The 18,186-nt window shown below is 37.7% G+C and overlaps 1 protein-coding gene across 2 annotated transcripts in view; it reads right to left on the bottom strand.

The window, feature by feature from the left end:
* Nucleotides 1-410: 410 nt before the first annotated feature.
* TFAP2D (transcription factor AP-2 delta) overlaps nt 411-18,186 on the bottom strand; it is a 59,414-nt gene continuing 41,638 nt past the window's right edge. For both annotated transcript variants that reach the window (XM_058734224.1, XM_058734223.1), the window contains one exon: nt 411-2,423. In XM_058734224.1, coding sequence (XP_058590207.1) covers nt 2,204-2,423 — 220 coding nt within the window. In that variant the 3' untranslated portion in view covers nt 411-2,203. The remainder of the gene's footprint in view (nt 2,424-18,186) is intronic.

Genomic DNA, 18,186 nt, shown 5'->3' with positions numbered 1-18,186 from the left:
TAAGCCAGATCTAATTTTTCATCTGATTATTGGTGAACATTTGACATGGTATATAACTACATTAAGTATCTAGCAGATATGCATATCAAAATGCCATATTAAATACATATGTAACTGTTAATAATAAAAGGAATAAAAGAGTATTAATGTGGAAATTTCATTAAGGAAATGTTAATAGCCCACATTATCTGTATATAGCCTTCCTACTACTTATTAAACTGAAATATTCATTTCTGTTTCATGTGTATATTTTACAATATGGGAAATTTCATGTAAAATGGAATAATTTATTTTGTGATGAAATTTGGAACTGCAGCAGAATTCCTGCTTTATTCTATTTTATTTCAGAAAACTTTTAATCCATGAGTAATGGCAAAATTTAAAACATGGAACTAGGTAAACACATGAAATCACAACTCATTACTGTTACATTTATTTTAAGCTCTTCTACAGTATAACTATAAAACCCCTTTATTATAGAATGCCTTAGTAGTGTCTTCTGTTAATTGAATTTAGTCTAGAAAATTTAGATTTTCATTGATTATTGTTCTCCTTTTCTGTACAAGATTGAAGATAAAGGTCAAATAACTTTAAGAATTATTATTAGGTAAAAATATCTTGTGTGCTCTACATGAAAAATCTTGAGCAATTTCTTCTCAATTAAAAATAATAGTAATATTCCCCATGGGGTTATAATACAACAGAGACTTTTTGAAAGTAATTGAAATGTGTTAAGAAGAGGACAATATTTTCATGCTAACCTTAGTATCAGGAGTCCATATATTATTAAAATAATTTTTTTCATAGACGATGACCTACATCTTTATTTGCCTAGAAGTTTGACACTTGTTAACAATAGAAAGGTCAGTACAGTGTGGTATGAATCAGGTTTCTTGACACGTTCAGGTTTAAATGGACCAAACTTTCATTCAATTAGCCCCTAGCCTTTGCAGCCAGGAACCTCGTTTTCAGTGTCTTAACTAAAGGACAATGAAGGTACAGAACAAGCTATAAAAAAAGGAGGCATCTTAAAAGCAAAAGTCTTCTCTGATCATTCTGGTTTTGTTTTCTTTATTGAACACAGATCCGAATGCTTCTGTGCCTCTAAAGGTTTAGAACACAGCCATCAGGCATGTAGAAGAAGCACAAAGGTAGAAAAAAACGGCTCATATTTTAACCATACAATCATTGGCCACCAGCACTTCAAGGAGCCTCCACTAGTCCCTTGGGCTCCTCTCCTCTCTCTGAGGGGCAAGGATTCCTGGAAACATCACTGTTCTTATTTCCATGCTTTTCCAGGCAACACAATACCACTGCTTCTCCTTCAGGAGCCCAAAAGCAGCAAAGCTACCCTTTCCTTTAGCCATCCTGCCAAGAGCCACTAAGTGCAGTCTACTTCCTTGAACTCTTAGGCTGGGGATGCAAAGAAAATGAATGGAAGAGTTCATCTCTTATCTCTTCAATATTATGCTGTGCCTTCTTAGTTATGGAGTGGGGGTAGATCTTAGGGTGGGGTGGGAATGGTCATACATAAAGAGGGCAGAGTTTTCTGGAATTTTGAAATACCACCAAGGCACTGGTAGTTAAGTGGGCTTAACCAAAATATAAGTGGGGTGACCAAAATTTTAGAATTTCTGTCAATTCACAGGACAAAGATTCATGACTGCCCTTTTCAGTTCCCAAAGCATTTATTGATGGATTGATTGCCAGACTGGTCTATTTAATGGAAAGAGGCACTCTTCTGTTATCAGGGAATTAAGTGAAGAAAGACTGGAGCTGTAAGCACTGGTGATGGATTCCAGTTGGTCATGCTTTCTAATCCCTAACTACATAGTTGGATAAGAAAGTGCATCGTTAGATGTGAAAAAGCATGTGCTGCCTCTCCAGAGTCCAGAAGTGCTTAAAAACTGTGATGTATATAATCCGGAACAATAAATTACGTGCACAAAAAGTTTATCATAACATAAAATTAAAAAGTGACAATTTCATCACACGGTTACACTGCTGTTTTCCTTTTTTTTTCTTTTTTTTGGGGGGGGTTGTCCTTTTTGTTTCATTTTTCATTTCCATTTTTATTTTTTTTATGGAGGGTTGGGGGAGGGTAGAGATTTGGTCCACTGAAGATTAATCACCCTCAATGATATATATATTAGAAAAAATATCAGCAGCAAGACTCTCTAGAAATAGATTCTGTTTGATGTAGCTAGTCTGTCTTTTCTGTTTTGCCCTCTTTCACGGCAGCCTCTGAAGTTTTCCGCAGGGGGGCTTTCTCCGAGTTGGCATGTCCTTGGCCAGAATCCGCCGCTCCGCCATTTTTGTGGGTAGTGTGTTTTTCCAAGTAGTTCAGCATTTCACTGAGGACTGTTTGGAAAGTGCTTAGGGCTGCACATATTGCTGGAGTCCCAAAGCCATGAGTGATCAAACTGGAAATGAGAAGTGGTAGGGAAAAAGAAATGAACAACTTACAGTATGATACAGAACAACCACTTAACCCAGAACGTTCAATTAAACAGTCATTTACTGTGGTCCTAAATAGTGTCAACCATAAAGAAAGGCAGAACACAAGTCAATGTATTGCTTTTGACCATAAGAAATTCAGGATGCATCTAGAAGATTTGTCACTGATAGACTTGATATACGTTAATGATTAGCAAGTCTAGGTGTTTAATACATGATTTAGCTCTGATTCTCTATCTCATTAAGAAATGAGTGCTTGGGTGGCTCAGTCAGCTAAGCATCTGATTCTTGATTTCATCTCAGGTCATGGTCTCACGGTTTGTGACTTCAGGCCCTCAACTGGCTCCACGCTGACAGCATGAAGCCTGCTTGGGATTCTCTCTCTGCTCCTTTCCCACTCTCTCTCTCTCTCTCAAAAGTAAATACGTAAAGATTTTTTTAAAAAAAGGAAAAAGTCGGGGCGCCTGGGTGGCTCAGCCGGTTAAGTGTCTGACTTCGGCTCAGGTCATGATCTCATGGTCCATAAGTTCGAGCCCTGCGTCGGGCTCTGTGCTGACAGCTCAGAGCCTGGAGCCTGCTTCAGATTCTGTGTCTCCCTCTCTCTCTGACCCTCCCCCATTCATGCTCTGTCTCTCTCTGTCTCAAAAATAAATAAAGATTTAAAAAAAATTTTAAAAAAAGGAAAAAGTCTTAAGACTTCATTTATTTAGAAGAATAGTCAGTGCTTAGACAACTATGCACAACAAAATTTGAAATATAAGACATCATCATAGTTCAAACATCTGCATATCTTTGCTATAATATCTTGCATTGCTGAGTGGGAAAACTGACTTCAGCTCCATTTCTCAATGAGACAGCTAGAAAGGAATCCATATGCTTTAAGGTCTATCAGGGAGTCTGGACAATAAATGGAATTGATTGGAGCAGTAGAAGAATTAATCATGGTTGCATCCACAAAAATAACTGAGTGAAGATATCCATTAATGTCTAAATGTTTGGCTCTGATTACAAACTGCCTCTCTTCTCATGCTTTATTCCGTTTAGAGCTCTTTGTACCACTGGATGAATTTTATTTTCCTCTATAGTGCCATGTTCTCTTGGTTGTAACTGCCCTCTTTATCTATGGAAGAGTATGCAGAATTTAGTTTCACTAGGTTAAATATTAAAGTTAATAGCCAATATTTGAGTTCTAAATCGATGCCAGGCCATGTTCTATGTGCTTCATTCTGTATCACTGTATATAATTCTGGAAACAACACTAAAAATGAGGTATTATTATTTCCATTTTACAGATGAAGTAATGCCCAGAGAAGTTAGGTAATTTGCCTGACAAATCTAGCATTCTGTACTGCCTCTGTGCTTATGTTCTTCCCAGGCTGTGGGTATGTGTTACTCTTTTGTTTGTTTTTGTTTTTGTCGTCGTCGTTTTTTGTTTTTTGGGGTTTTTTTTTTTTTTGAGAAATCACATTATATTGGCGGTTTTAGCTTAGTTTCTCAAACTTTGAGTTCAAACATCTGCATATCTTTGCTATAGTATCTTGCATTGCTGAGTGGGAAAACTGACTTCAGCTCCATATCTCAATAAGAAAACTGGAAAGGAATCCATATGCTTTAAGATCTATCAGCGAGTCTGATAGATCTTATCAGACTTGTAGTCCTGGAAGATGATCATTCTTCTTACTCACTTGTTCTGTCTAAGATCAAGGTTTTTAAAACTCAAGAACAAAGTGGACAGGCCTATGTAAATGTGGAGAAGAGTTGTCACCATGATGAATAGTTTTTAAGCTGGTCTCCTTTCTTGGCAGATGACCTTTCTTGCTTCTATAATATGCAACTGATCATTAGCAGGATGCGTTGTCACCTTTGTCCTGCACTGAGACCCAAATGTGCCAAGTCTTCACTCGGGCTCTGACTTTAGGCACTTTGTGATCTGGAGGAAGTTTTTTAGCTTTGTAAGATGATAACAGTCTTACTAAAACATCTGCAAGGTTCTTTCCAACCCTAAGCCTCAGTCCACAGGTACTAAAGCTTAGGATGCTCTCCTTTAAACCCAGGATATGGACAGAAGGTTATGGAAATTGGAGCTCAATAGAAGAGCCTAAAATTGATTGTGGAATCTTCAACATGAGAAAAAGTATTTCTTGTGTTGTATACCCAGAACTAATATAACATGATATGTTAATTAGACTTTAATAAAAATAAATAAAACTTAAAGAAAAGTAACTGTTTATAATGTTATCTTTCAACATGGAAAAATATGTTATGTAAATTGTGTTCATTCCTTCATTTAACATTACCTGCACATTTAAAAACACACAGGGCAGACTGCATAGGATGATAATAAGTACAAAAGATGGCTTCTGTTCTAGCAGTTTTCAGTGAGGTTTATAAATCCTAATATTTCAAGTAATGCAATGTTGTATTAGAATAGCACACACAAAAAAAGTGTGAAATCACAGGATGATTAAAAGAAATTTCTGGAAACATCATGCTATTCTGTTAGCACCAACCACTCCGGAAAAAATAGGTTTATATTTCATTCATAGTGACATACAAAAAAGAGAAGAGGAATAATGTAGAATCTACAGAAAAATAAAAGTAAAAACAGAAAGGATAAGGCTGACTTTCAGTCCTAGACAGAAAACAAACTAAGGTGATCTGTTAGTCAAATCTCCAAAATCTTTTACAACAGAGATCAATTTTTGCCTTTGGAAAATAACATTTTCAGCCACAGGCTTAATATTAAAGTTTTACTTGGTATTTGCATATATTTTCATCGGATTAATCTCAGAGAGCATTTCACAAACAAATATTACTACCTGAGTTAAACAGTTGCCATAACGGTTTGAAGTAGATAGTCAAAATGTAAAAGTTCTAATTCAAATTCATCGAAAAGTTTCTCCTCCCGAACCAGACAAGTGAAAGAGACAACTAGCACTGCGCTCAATGTGTCATCTTCATGCCACATTTTCAACATTTTTGCTGAAGGTGGCAGACGATACAAACACCACATCAGATTTCATATCATATTTGCATTTCTCAGGCCTCCTTCCTCCACCCTTTGTGATCATGTATTCTAGTTCTTTATTTTGAAAGGCTTATCTCAGGCTCTAAGCTTTTCTATCCCCAAACCTGTGATGGCCATTCCTACTTGGGCACCTTTGTTTGCCCTCCTTCTTCTCCTCAGCTGATCCAAAGTCCACCCACCCATCAAAGCTCCTTGGATGATGTTGAAAACATGTGCCAATTTCCTGGTCCCATGATTAAGAAATAGAAGGTGTGCTCCTGCCAAAGAGTAGACACTCGCCAAAGTTATGAGAGGACTTAAAAAGAATTTTGAGGAGAAAGGAGTAACATACCCTCCAAAATTGTAACACTAGAGCCTGGCAAGACCATGGGATGACAACAGACAGATGAGGGTAAGATCTCAGTCACCAAAGTAAGGAGGAGGACTGAGAGCTATATGGGTGACCTCAGAGCCCAAGTGATAATCAAAGTACACCAGATCTTTCTCTTTTTTTTAAGCTTATTTATTTTGAGAGAGAGAGAGAGAGAGAGAGAGAGAGAGAGAGAGAGCACACAAGCAGGGGAGGGACAGAGAGAGAGGGAGATAGAATCCCACGCAGTCTCTGCACTGAGCCGGATGTGGGACTCAATCCCAAGACTGTGAGATCATGACCTGAGCTGAAATCCAGAGTTGGATACTTAACCAGATGAGCCACACAGGCGCCTCAAAGTACGCTAGATCTTAATGTAGTGGCAAATAAGAAGTTATCTGTATCTCTAAAACTTTGCGGTTTGAGCTCTTACTATAAATTGATAATCAAAAGTTATAGTCTAATCTTAAAAAAAAAATGAAGAGTTGTCAAGATAAAAATAAACCACAAACGAACAGCAACAATGAAAACAAACAGGGCTGAGATGCGACACTATCATCAACCCGTACTCTTCCTGACACTGCCCACTGTCAGCACAGTGGCTTCTGGTGACCTCCTGAGGCAGCAGCCCCTGGGAAGAGAAGGGGCTGGGTACCTCAGTGTCCAGAATGATTGACTTAACAGAAGGCTAAAGTTCCCTGATTTCATTTGGGAGTCTCTGAGGCCCAGAGTAATAGGATGTAGTTTAAATTTCTGTTCCAAGACCGAGGAAGAGGAACACTGCAGAAAAGGGCACAAGGTTTGGAGGGAACACAGTGCTATGTTAGCATATGAAAGATTAAATGGTAAGTAAGATATTTTGCTTTCTTTTCAGAGAGTTTAATCTTTAAAACTGGCAATGGTATAAGGAATGGAGTTGAGACTTTTTTTTAAGTATAGGAAACTATTTCAGGATAAAGAAAACACGCATGTGTTTTTGAGACACTGGAGTTGTTAGGTAATCTTTGAAAATTCCTGGAAGATTGGAGAGGAAGCATGAAATGGAACAGAGTAACCCGCCTTAATAATCAGAGCAAGGGATGGGGCGCCTTGGTGGCGCAGTCAGTTAGCCTATGACTCTTGATCTCGGCTCAGGTCACGGTCTCATGTTCCTGAGTTTGGGCCCTGCATTGGCCAGGGCACTGATGGTGTAGAGCCTGCTTGGGATTCTGTCTCTCCTTCTCTCTGCCCCTCCCCCACTTGTTCTCTCTCTCTCTCTCTCTCTCTCTCTCTCAAAATAAATAAACTTAAAAAAAAATTTTTTTTAGGTAATCAAAGAAGGGAAAAAGAGACAGAGTTCAGAAACTCTAGCATATTTAATTACATTTAACTCATCCTTTAACAAGGTTCTTGTAATGGGACATTTTTTAAATCAGGTACATTGAGGTTAAATTTACGTAGGGGAATATTTATCCTTTTCGGGTATATGGTCTGTTGAATTTTGATGAACTCATACAGTTGTGTAATCACTACAGTTACCCAAATTTTTTCTCATGTTCCTTTTCAGTCAATATTCCCCTCTTCCCCTCCAGCTCCTGGGAATCAGTGCTTTAATTTCTATCCCTACAGTTTTTCCTTTTTTCCTCAACTGTCATATAAACCAAATAATAAAGTCTAAAGATGATTATAACTAGCTCTTTTCACTTCGCATAATAATTCTGAGATTCTTCCATGCTGTGTTTATCAATAGATTATTTTTTTATTGTTGATTAAGTAGTCCACTGAATGGGTTTATCACACTTTGTTCACATGATGGGTTCTTAGAATTCTGAAGTATTAATATTTTAAAAAGGAAAGTGACCACAGAAGTGCTGTATGGGTTCAGTGGAGAGCCCAATAAAGTAACTGTATTTTTTTTAAGATTTTTAAAAATTTTTGAGTAATCTCTACGCCCACTGTGGGGCTTGAACTTACAACCCTGAGATTAAGAGTTGCATGCTCCATTGTCTGAGCCAGCCAGATGCCCCAGTAACTGTATTTTTTTAAAATAAAAGTGTTATTAAATGACTAACAATGTACATTACTATAGAATTTTAGCAAAGCATCTGACAAAATCTCCCCAAATAAGGAGAGGGGGCAAGTGAGCTAGATGAGGGCAACTTAGATAGACTCACAGCTGGTTGGATAATGATGCCCAAAGTGCAGACTGAGGGCATTTGTCAACCTTGAAGGGTGTTTCCAGTGGAGTTCTGCAAGACTCTCCCATTCATCACACTCTGCTTGCCATGTTAATTGACAATGTGGTTGAAGGCATCATAGATTTAAGTGCTGGCATTAAAATAGAGAGGAAAATTCCTATGTTGGATAATGGAACCAAAATTTTAAAATACCTTAATGTGGTAAAAAGTGTAGGTGGTGGGCCAAAATCAATGGTGTGAAATTTAGGTGAGATTAAAGGAAACATATCCACTTGCAGTATACTGACAGAGAGATCTGCACCAAGAGCAATTCTCAGAGAAAGGCTCCCCAAATCAGTAAGTCTAAACTAAAAAAGCAAAGGTCAGAATTTGAGGTTTAGATCACAGCTAGTCAGGCTTACAAGCTATATTTACCTTCATCTATTCCCTCTCTCTCTCTCTCTGTCTAACTAGATAGATTCCAGCTCATTGATTTCATTTTCCTATTACTAATTTCACACTGAGGAGCAGGAAGGGTCTGACAACTGACTGTGAGCAATACAATTACCTGCTGAGAAAATCCAGACTGCTATCATTTATGGCACCTGATGTTAGAGAAAATGTAACTTCTATTTAATAGTCATTTTCTTAATTTTATTCATGGTTTTAAAAACTCCTATTCTGCTAGGTCCCCCCAATTAACATTCTCAAGAGCATCTTTCTGCAATATAAACCATCTTTTCAAATTGGCTCAGCCCAGGAAGATAGTAACTATGCTGGATCCAAAAGGTAATGATCTACTTTGGACTTTCCCCCTGAGCGTTAGGGTATGTTCCCATTTCAGCAATTGGAGGGAGAGCACAGGGTAGAACCACCCTTTCTAAGGAGGGAGTATGTCCATGTGTGCATGTGTACCTGTGGACTTATACTGCTTTTTGTCTTTTTATAGGGTGTCATCCTAATCTCTTCTTGACCAATGGGCTTGACCTTATGAATAAGCTCTACTGATGATAGAATTTAACTTTTTAAGGGAAAATGTACTGCAGCAGTTCAAACTCTGTTCTCTATTAGTAGGGTTAAAAATGAAGAAATTGAGACAGAAATGCAAGAGGTAATAATAACAGATGGGATGGGGTCCCTGGGTGGCTCACTCCGTTAAGGGTCCGACTTTGGCTCAGGTCATGATCTCATGGTACATGAGTTCGAGCCCCACATGGGACTCTGTGCTGACAGCTCAGAGCCTGGAGCCTGCTTTGCTTTCTGTGCCTTCCCCTCTGCCCCTCCCCTGTTCATGCTGTGTCTCTCCCTATCTCTCTCTCTTTCTCAAAAATGAATAAACATTTTTAAAAAATTAAAAAGAAATAACAGATGGGAAAGAAGAGATTGCTATTTGAAAGAGAATAAATTAGAATCCTTTCTTCTTTTTCCCTGTGTGATTTTGCTAATAAGATGTTAAGAACAGTCTATCTTTAACTCAGTGTTTATACTTATAAACTACCTGACATTATTGATGAGAACCTATCAGGAAATTTGCATATAATAGAAATTTCACAAACTTCTCTTCACACCTTATGATCTCTGGGTAAGTGCATTTTTTGCTTCTGGCTAAGGCCTTATATGTTTATCTTGAAAGTCTCCAAAGCTTCAATGCTTACTTGGAATATAAATTAACATAGGATTCTCAATAGATAACTACCTGAGGAACAAGAGCTATTTTACTTTTCTTAATCTAAGTAAATATGGTTTATATTCCACTAGGTTTGTTGTAGGCCAGAGAAATGTTACAAAACTTTTCCCATATTGTTCTAGCTGCCCTTCAAAAATACACTATCATTACTTTAATTGATTTGTCTATACTAATTTAAACAAAACAGCAATTTATAAAAACATAGCCTAAAGCAAACTCCTATGGAATCTTCCCCCGAATTCTTCCTATCTTGGCAACAGTTGGACCTAGGATTCAGCACATTCTTTCTAAAAAATAAGCAAATACTGAATTAAAATATATTGAAAGGGTGGGGGGCCTGGCATGCTACCCTTGATGTCTAGGTCTTGAGTTCAAGCCCCACATTGAGTGTGGAGCCTACTTAGTAGAAAAAAAAGTAAAAAACAAAAAAAACAAATAAAATGCATTGAAAAGGAAATGGAAGCCTCATTAGTATTTGCCACTGAAGACTAGGTCACTCAGGTGTGTCTGACAACCATGGATGGATTTTTTTTAGCTTTCTTGTGGGACACAAAAAGATGGATATAATAGATACTGTTTTGCTACACACTGGAAGACAGAGAATCAAGAGAAAATCACCCCCATCATCATTCAGGTAATTAGAGTAAAAGCTAATTTCATTTTGTCAAATTCCAACTTTCTACCTGGAAAATGTTTGACAAGCAAACTTCTCTTTGTAAAGGTTGAAACAGTCTGGATTATTATTCTCATTATTTTGTTATGTTGCATCGTTCCAATAGGTGTTTGCTATCATAGATCTTTGATTTCCCAAATTGCATACAAATGCCACTGTCACCAACCTCAGTTTTTGTTTTTTGGCCTCTAGAGGCTGCAGGCAGCAAGGTTTAAAGGGAAGACAAGCCTCCTCTTTCCCTCCCGGATTATTCAGCTACTGCAGGTTTAGGTCCAAATGTAGCCTGAGGCTTAGTCCGTACTCCCCACTACAGTTTTAGGTGACAGTCAGCAAAATGCCTTCTTCTACTCCTGAGAACAGTCGTGAGGCAGATGGCTGGGAACCAGCCCCTGGAGAACACCAGCAAAGGATTGTGGGGCTTTTCTGCAAAACCTTACTTCTTTTCAGGGCTGTGAGGGTAAGGCGCTTCATCTCTCTGAGGTAGCACAAACCCTGAATATAGGCCATGGACAGAGACCTCACCCAGAGGAAAGTAGCTGGGGCTTATCCTCCCAAAACTTGATGGCATCTATCCTTTGTAGCCTAACTGGCTGCAGATATAGAGGAAGAGAGAAACTGTCTGATCAAGCTTATTTTCTACATAGATTATATTGTCCCATGGTCCTAAGTGCTTTTAAAATGGAATTTAATTAAGGAGCATAATTAAGGTATATAGTTCTCTGGTGGTGACAAATTACTGAGATGTACTCATTAGCAAGGCCTTACCAGCACTCACAAGTGTTCTGTGCTTCCTTCAGCTGGTGGTATCCCCAGATACAGCTACCAAAGTCCACCCAGGGAGCTTCTTAAAAGATACCAAAGTGCGGGTCTGACTCCAAAGATCCTGATTTAATTACTTTGGTATAGGTCCAAAACATTAGTATTTTTTAAATGGTACCTATTCAGTTTAAATGCAACCAGGGAGTTGGGTATGTGCCCCTAGTGCCAAGAAGTAACACCTAACTACCATGTCTGCTATCCTTCCCAGAAAAAGAGAATGAAGAACTTAGCATTTCCCCCAAGAACTTCTGTAGAACCTGAGTTTCATGGGATGTGAATAGTTATTCTGAGAAAAAAAGAGTTCCTGTGATTGCGTTTTGGAAACATGGGGCTAAGCATTTCTTCCATTCATAAAGGGTTCTGGGAGCTTTTGATATGCTAATGTGTAACTGGCATACTTCAAGGAGAGTATAATAGGCAGGGTTTCCTGAACCATAAAACACTTGACCATGAGACACTTTCAAGGAGCATCTCATGAGGCTAATGTTCTACAAAACTCACTTTGGAGAAGTGTATTTATGACATCCCTGAATCTCTGCCAGACTGGGTGATGTGTTGCCCATCTACCATCATAAGGTCTCATTCTTCCTGCTCTTCTCAGCCACTTACTCAGGTCCCAAAGGGGATTGAGTCCTTGTGATTCCATTTTACTTCAATCCAGCTCATTAGCAAAGGAGGCTAAGGATATGATCATTGCATGTCCATTAGGAAAGACCCAAGTCAGTCACATTCTAGTCAACTCTTTGAAGGTGAAGATATTTTTGACATCTGCACCCTATTTTTGCATATAAGAATAGAGTTTTTAGGAATAAATTAACCATCTCCTTATATTTCTCCCTACCAGGCAATTTATATTTTCTATTTAGAATAAGGGAATGGAAATGCTAAGCTTAGGGCTCTGTGCTTTCTTAGATGAATTTTATTCAATTGTCAACTTTTTAAAATGAACAATTTTCTGAAACATAAAGAGAAAAAAATGAGATCATATGGGAACACAGAATAGAATAATGATTTAACAGGGAGCAGGAAATGGAGAATAGGGTAAAAGATCATTGGTGTAGAATGAACCTTAGGGATCATCCAACTTAAATGTATTAATTTATAGATGAACATGCAGAGGCCAGACTGGTAAAATGTCACTTCTAAAACCATACTATCAGCTGGAAACAAGACGAGACAGTTAGGTCCCTGAAACCCATCCTGAGTGCTTCCCACAATCCTGTGTTGTCTCCCCAGACCTTCCCCAAATCCAGAGCTCAACAAAGATAGAAATTATTGAAATAAAAATGTATCCAACTTCTTTACCAACTATGCACTCCTGAAGCAATAATTCACATGTGTTGTTTTTACAGGGCCATGTTTGCGACTTGCAGTTGCCTCAGGGGGTGCCTGGGTGGCTCAGTTGGTTGAGTGTTGGACTTCAGCTCCCGTCATGATCTTGCAGTTTGTGGGTTCGAGCCTCGCATTGGGCTCTGTGCTGACAGCTGAGAGCCTGGAGCCTGCTTCAGATTCTGTGTCCCCCTCCCCTGCTCATGCTCTGTCACTCTCTCAAGAATAAATAAACATTAAAAAAAATTTTGAAATAAAAAGGAAACAATTTCTTCTGGTTTCTATTGTTTGAATTACTAGTTTCCTATGTGCTGACCCTAAAAATCCATTAAATTGCCATCAAGTGACCTTCAAGGGATGCTTTTATATGTGTATCTCCTGCGGCATTTGCTTTGGTGCCATGCAGCTTGTGAAGTATGATAAATATTGGCAACTGATTTAACTCTTAAATTTCTTGCCCAATGTTAAGTTAATCTAAGTAATTTAATGTAGGTTCCTACAAGAAGTTCATCATGGTTCCACCTGTTTGCTAAGGAAGTGAAATTGTTTACTTTTTACTCTACATTTTATTTTTACTCTACATTTTTACTAGGAAATTTTTTACTTCAAAGGAGACTATTTTTACTCTTATGTAAATAGAAACTGTCCTTATTTAACTAATGAATAAAAGGTGACCACTTACAGTTATGTGTTGCTTTCTTTGCACATGGGAATTATACTCAGTTTCTTGAAGTTTAAGCTAAAGTTTTAAAGTTTAATTTCAACCTTACATAAAGGAGCTTAAGTTTGGGAAATATAGGACTTTTATTCTTCACAATTTGGGCCCATTATTTTGAATATTCTTAATTTTTTTAGTTTTTTAAAATGTTTATTCATTTTTGAGAGAGAGAGAGAGAGAGTGAGTGCAAGCAGGGGAAGGACAGAGAGAGAGGGAGACACAGAATCTGAAGCAGGCTCCAGGCTGAATACTAAATCAGCACAGAGCCCAAAGTGGGGCTTGAACCCATGAACCGTAAGATCATGACCGGAGCTGAAGGCAGGGGCTTAACTGATTGAGCCACCCATGCATCCTTCATTATTTTGAATACTCTTAAATAAAATGGTCTTGAAAGACCCCTTGAACTGGCAGAACATCCTGAAGAAGGCTTAATAACTTAACTTCTTAAATGCCAATCCTAGTTGTATAATTTCATGGCGTTTTCTCTTTTGAAATTAGACATTTAATTGAAATGCCTTCATTTCTCTTGTGACATGCAAGAATGCTTTCACAAGATTAATAAAATCATCCAATGCTGATTACCTTCCCTAACACTTTTCCATCCCCCCCCCCCCACCTACAAAATGAGAAAAATAAAAACAAGAAACAAAACATACACACTTTGGGAGTTTCGGTTTCTGGAGAAAACCAAACATGTCATGTTTAAGTAGAGACACACATCCTCTCTTGAGGGTGTTGCGGAGAAGGTAGTCGAGCTGACTGGAATTCATGTCATATGTGGAATACTAAAGCAAAGGGGGATGAACAGCCCAGAAAGAGAAAACTCAGACACCAGAGCTGTCTTTAGAAATTGGGAGGGAAACAGAACTAAACTGACTCTGGAAGGCCCCCAAGGAGTGGGATGTTAGGGAGACAGACGTTGCCTCCATGGAAGGAAGGCATTTCAAATAGAGTTGGTGGAGATAGAAGGGATGTCTAGGAATTAAAAGAGCAGTCTATCATTGAAAGTTTTTAAGCCCGGAATGGGTGACAACCTGACAAGGATGTTGAAGAGAAGATCCAAATGTTGAGGGAGAGTGGGAAATGTAAGGGGCCTTCCAACATTGAGAATCAATGAAGAAAATGTAATCACAAGCAAAATACAGTTATCTGGGACTGCCTATACATTTCTTATTTCCAGGAACTATGGGAGTAGTAGAAAGGTCTATTTCTGAGAAGGTGTGATGTCAATACACTTTTTGACTCAAACAGAAGAATTAAGCACATTGATCATTTCACTTCCCCAGCCCATGGTTCAATTAAAACACCATGGCCCTGGGAATAAGCCAGTGGAGAATACATCCAAGACCTAATAGAGATATTATCATAATCTACATTGATTAACATATTTATTGGGTACATACTATGTGCTAAATACTATGGATAGATAGATGAAAGCCTTTCCTAATCACCCCAGGTAATTACCTCTACTGTGCTTAATCCTTCATTACAAAATTTCTCATATATTGCAAGTCTTTGTAAGTAATTTTCCTCCACATTACAAGTTCCCAAGGAATGGGACAATCCTTTAGTTCCAATCTTTGTACCACTGGCCATTACCACAGTAAAATACAAGAAACAATAAAATTTCAGGCAAGGTGGGAAAGAAAATTTCCTCATTTTTCTAATAGGCTTCTCTTTCAGAACTGAGCTTTAAAGATAGTCTAACTTCCTTCCCTTATTTACGTTGTTAGACACACTTTTACTGGACCTTATATTCAAGGCAATTATGAGAATGTAAGAGACAAAGAAGGGAAAAGTTGTTAAGATTTCCTAAGATCGCAAAGAGGGGAATTCCTAACATTTCAGAAAATTAAGCATCTGGGTTTCTGTCTGAGCTGAGTGTGTTCTGTCCAGAGGCCCAATGCCACCTTGGTCTAATTGCCACCACTCTTCCTGAGAATTTTATTTGCAGAGTCTTCTGCAGATTTCAATCAATTCTCGTCCCCCTTCCAGTAGGTATTATGGTGTCTGCTGTCTTCTCCACACTTTTGATGGTATTCAGTAAACTATAAATATGAATAAATCTGCCTCCTGTCATTTTGATGGAAACAAGCAGCTTTCCAGGGTATGAATTTGGAGAAGGGTCACTGCTATACAGTTACGCAGATCACACTAATATGTCAACTACCACAGAAAACTGGAAGTAGTTATCTGTGCTTTATAAGGTCAGATCATTCCCTAGTTTTACCTGGACACATTCAATGTGCTGAAAGTAAGCCACAGTTCTCAAGGTACCAAATCAGCCACTCTGCAAGGTGTAATTCAAGTGGTCTGCATTGGGAACAGTATTTTGACCAAGTAAAATAGCACAAGTTGATGTTACTAATTACAGCATTCTCTATGCCTATTCAACCATGCTGTATCCTTACTTCTTTTCCACCCAGAACTCAGCAAAAATAGTAGAAAATCAGACTACCAATGGACTGTTTTCAAAATTGTGTTATGCTTCCTTTCTAATTCATTTTTCTCTTGAGCTTATACTACTATCAAAATTAAAGTTACTGCTGTCAGTTGGAAATTATGAAGGAGACACATTCTATGAGGACATATTTTTACCCAGATTATTAGAAGAATAATAAATGTAGAATCCTTTTAACACGTTAGTATACAAGATATAGCTTTATACAATTCTCAGTGTCATTTTAAAAATGAATTAAAATTGTTTCTCTTCCAAAGTTAAAAAAAAAAGTTAATAGTCTAGAAACATCCTAGGGCTCTGTTTCTTAAGTCTAACTATCAGAAACAACTTCAGAGCTTTGCAAACAACCCAGATGCCCAAGTTCAATGCTAAACTTGACCTATTAAATTAGATCTTTTAAAATGTGTTTGTGTCCTTGAGATTTTTAAAAAGCTCCAAGAAAGATTTAAGGGCTTACTTAAAAAGCATGAAGTCTTTTTCAAGGTTAGGCAGCAAGCTGACCTTTACTGTCCTATTAAGCTATTCTATTGAGGTTTCTTTTAATAAATGCATAATAAAAAAATACATACATTTAAATTTGCTCTACATTGGGAGACTTCAACTTGGGTTTTAATTGGAAATGTCAACCACGTATCTTTTATTTAAAAGGACATAGTTTAAGACATGCAAAAAATGGCCACTTATGTTATACCATGTGTAAAAATTAACTCAAAATGGATCAAACACCTAACTAAACTTAAGACCTACAACTATAAAACTCTTAGAAGAAAACATATGGGGGAAGCTTCATGACTTCGGATTTGGTAAGGATTTCCTGGATATGACAACAAAAACACATGCAACAAAAGTAAAAACAGGCAAGTTGAACAACACAAAAACTTCCGTGTATTGAAGGACATAATCAGCACAATAAAAAAAGACAACCTACAGAATGAAAGAAAATATTTGCAAATCATATGTCTAAAAGGTGCTAACATTCAGAATATATAAAGAACTTCTACAACTCAACAACACAAAAGCAAATAACCAGAAAAATGGGCAAAAAAACTTGAATAGGCGTCTCCAAAAATGACACATAAATGGTCAACAAGCTTATGCAAAGATGCTTCACATCATTCATCACTAGAAAAATACAAGTCAAAACCAAAATGAGATATCACCTCATACCCATGAGGATAGCCGCTATCAAAAACAAAAACAAAAATAGTAAATAATAAGTATTGGCATGGATGTCGGGGAATTAGAACCCTTGTACACTGTTGGTGAGAATGTAAAATGGTGCACTCACTGTGAGAAAGAATTAACATATTTATTGGACATACTCTGTGTGCTAAGTACTGTGGATTGAAAGATGAAAGCATTTCCTAATTACCCCAGGTCATTACCTGTGCCCTGCTTAATCCTGTATGATAAAGTCTCTCTCATATATTATAAGTCTATGGCAGTTTCTCAAAAAATAAAAAAAAATTAAAAATTACTATATCATATAGTAATTCTACTTCTGGGTTTATATCCCAAAGAATCGAAAGCAAGATCTCAAAGGGACAGTGGCATACCCATATTCATAGCAGTATAATTCACAACAGGCAAGAGGTAGAAGCAACCCAAGTATCCATTAATGAATGAATAGATAAGCAAAGTGTGGCATATACATACAACGGAGTATTATTCAGCCTCAAAAGAAAGGATATTTAACACACGGTACAACACAGATGAACCTTGAGGACATTATACTAAGTGAAATAAGCTAGTCACAAACAGACATACTGTATGATTCCACTTATATGAGGCATCTAGAATGACCAAAATCACAGAGACAGAAAGTAGAATGGTAGTTGCCAGGGACTAGTGGGAGAGGGAAATGGGGAGTTGTTTAATGGTTATAGAGTTTCAGATTTGCAAAATGAAAACGTCCTGGAGATTTGTTGCACAACAATGTGCATATATTTAACATTGCTAAACCATACATTTAGAAATGGTTAAGATGGTAAATTTTACATTAAGTGCTTTTTAAAAAATATTTTTTACTGTTTATTTATTTTTGAGAGAGAGAGAGAGAGCATGAGTGGGAGAGGGTCAGAGAGAGAGAGAGGGAGACAGAGTCTGAAGCAGGCTCCAGGCTCTGAGCTGTCAGCGCAGAGCCTGATGCAGAGCTTGAACTCACAAACTGGGACATCACGACCTGAGCTGAAGCCAGACGCTTAACTGACTAAGCCACCCAGGTACCCCTATAATTATATGCTTTTTACCACAATAAAAAATATACAATTTAGGAAGTTTGCTATAAAGCGAATTTTAGTTAAGTGATTTCTATCATCCTTCTACCTTCCATTATGAAATCAGAAGATGTCATTAAAATAAGTAATCTGGAATGTAGTAAAGCAAAGTAAATGAAAAATCTAACAAATATTAGAAAGGCATAAGAAATAGGAAATCACAGGAGCACCTGGGTGGCTCACCTGGCTAAGTGTCTGACTCTTGATTTCGGCTTAGGTCATGACCTCACCGT

Source organism: Neofelis nebulosa, chromosome 6 (assembly GCF_028018385.1).
Source record: "Neofelis nebulosa isolate mNeoNeb1 chromosome 6, mNeoNeb1.pri, whole genome shotgun sequence".
Classification (NCBI taxonomy): Eukaryota; Metazoa; Chordata; class Mammalia; order Carnivora; family Felidae; genus Neofelis; species Neofelis nebulosa.
This window is presented reverse-complemented; position numbering and strand designations above follow the sequence as displayed.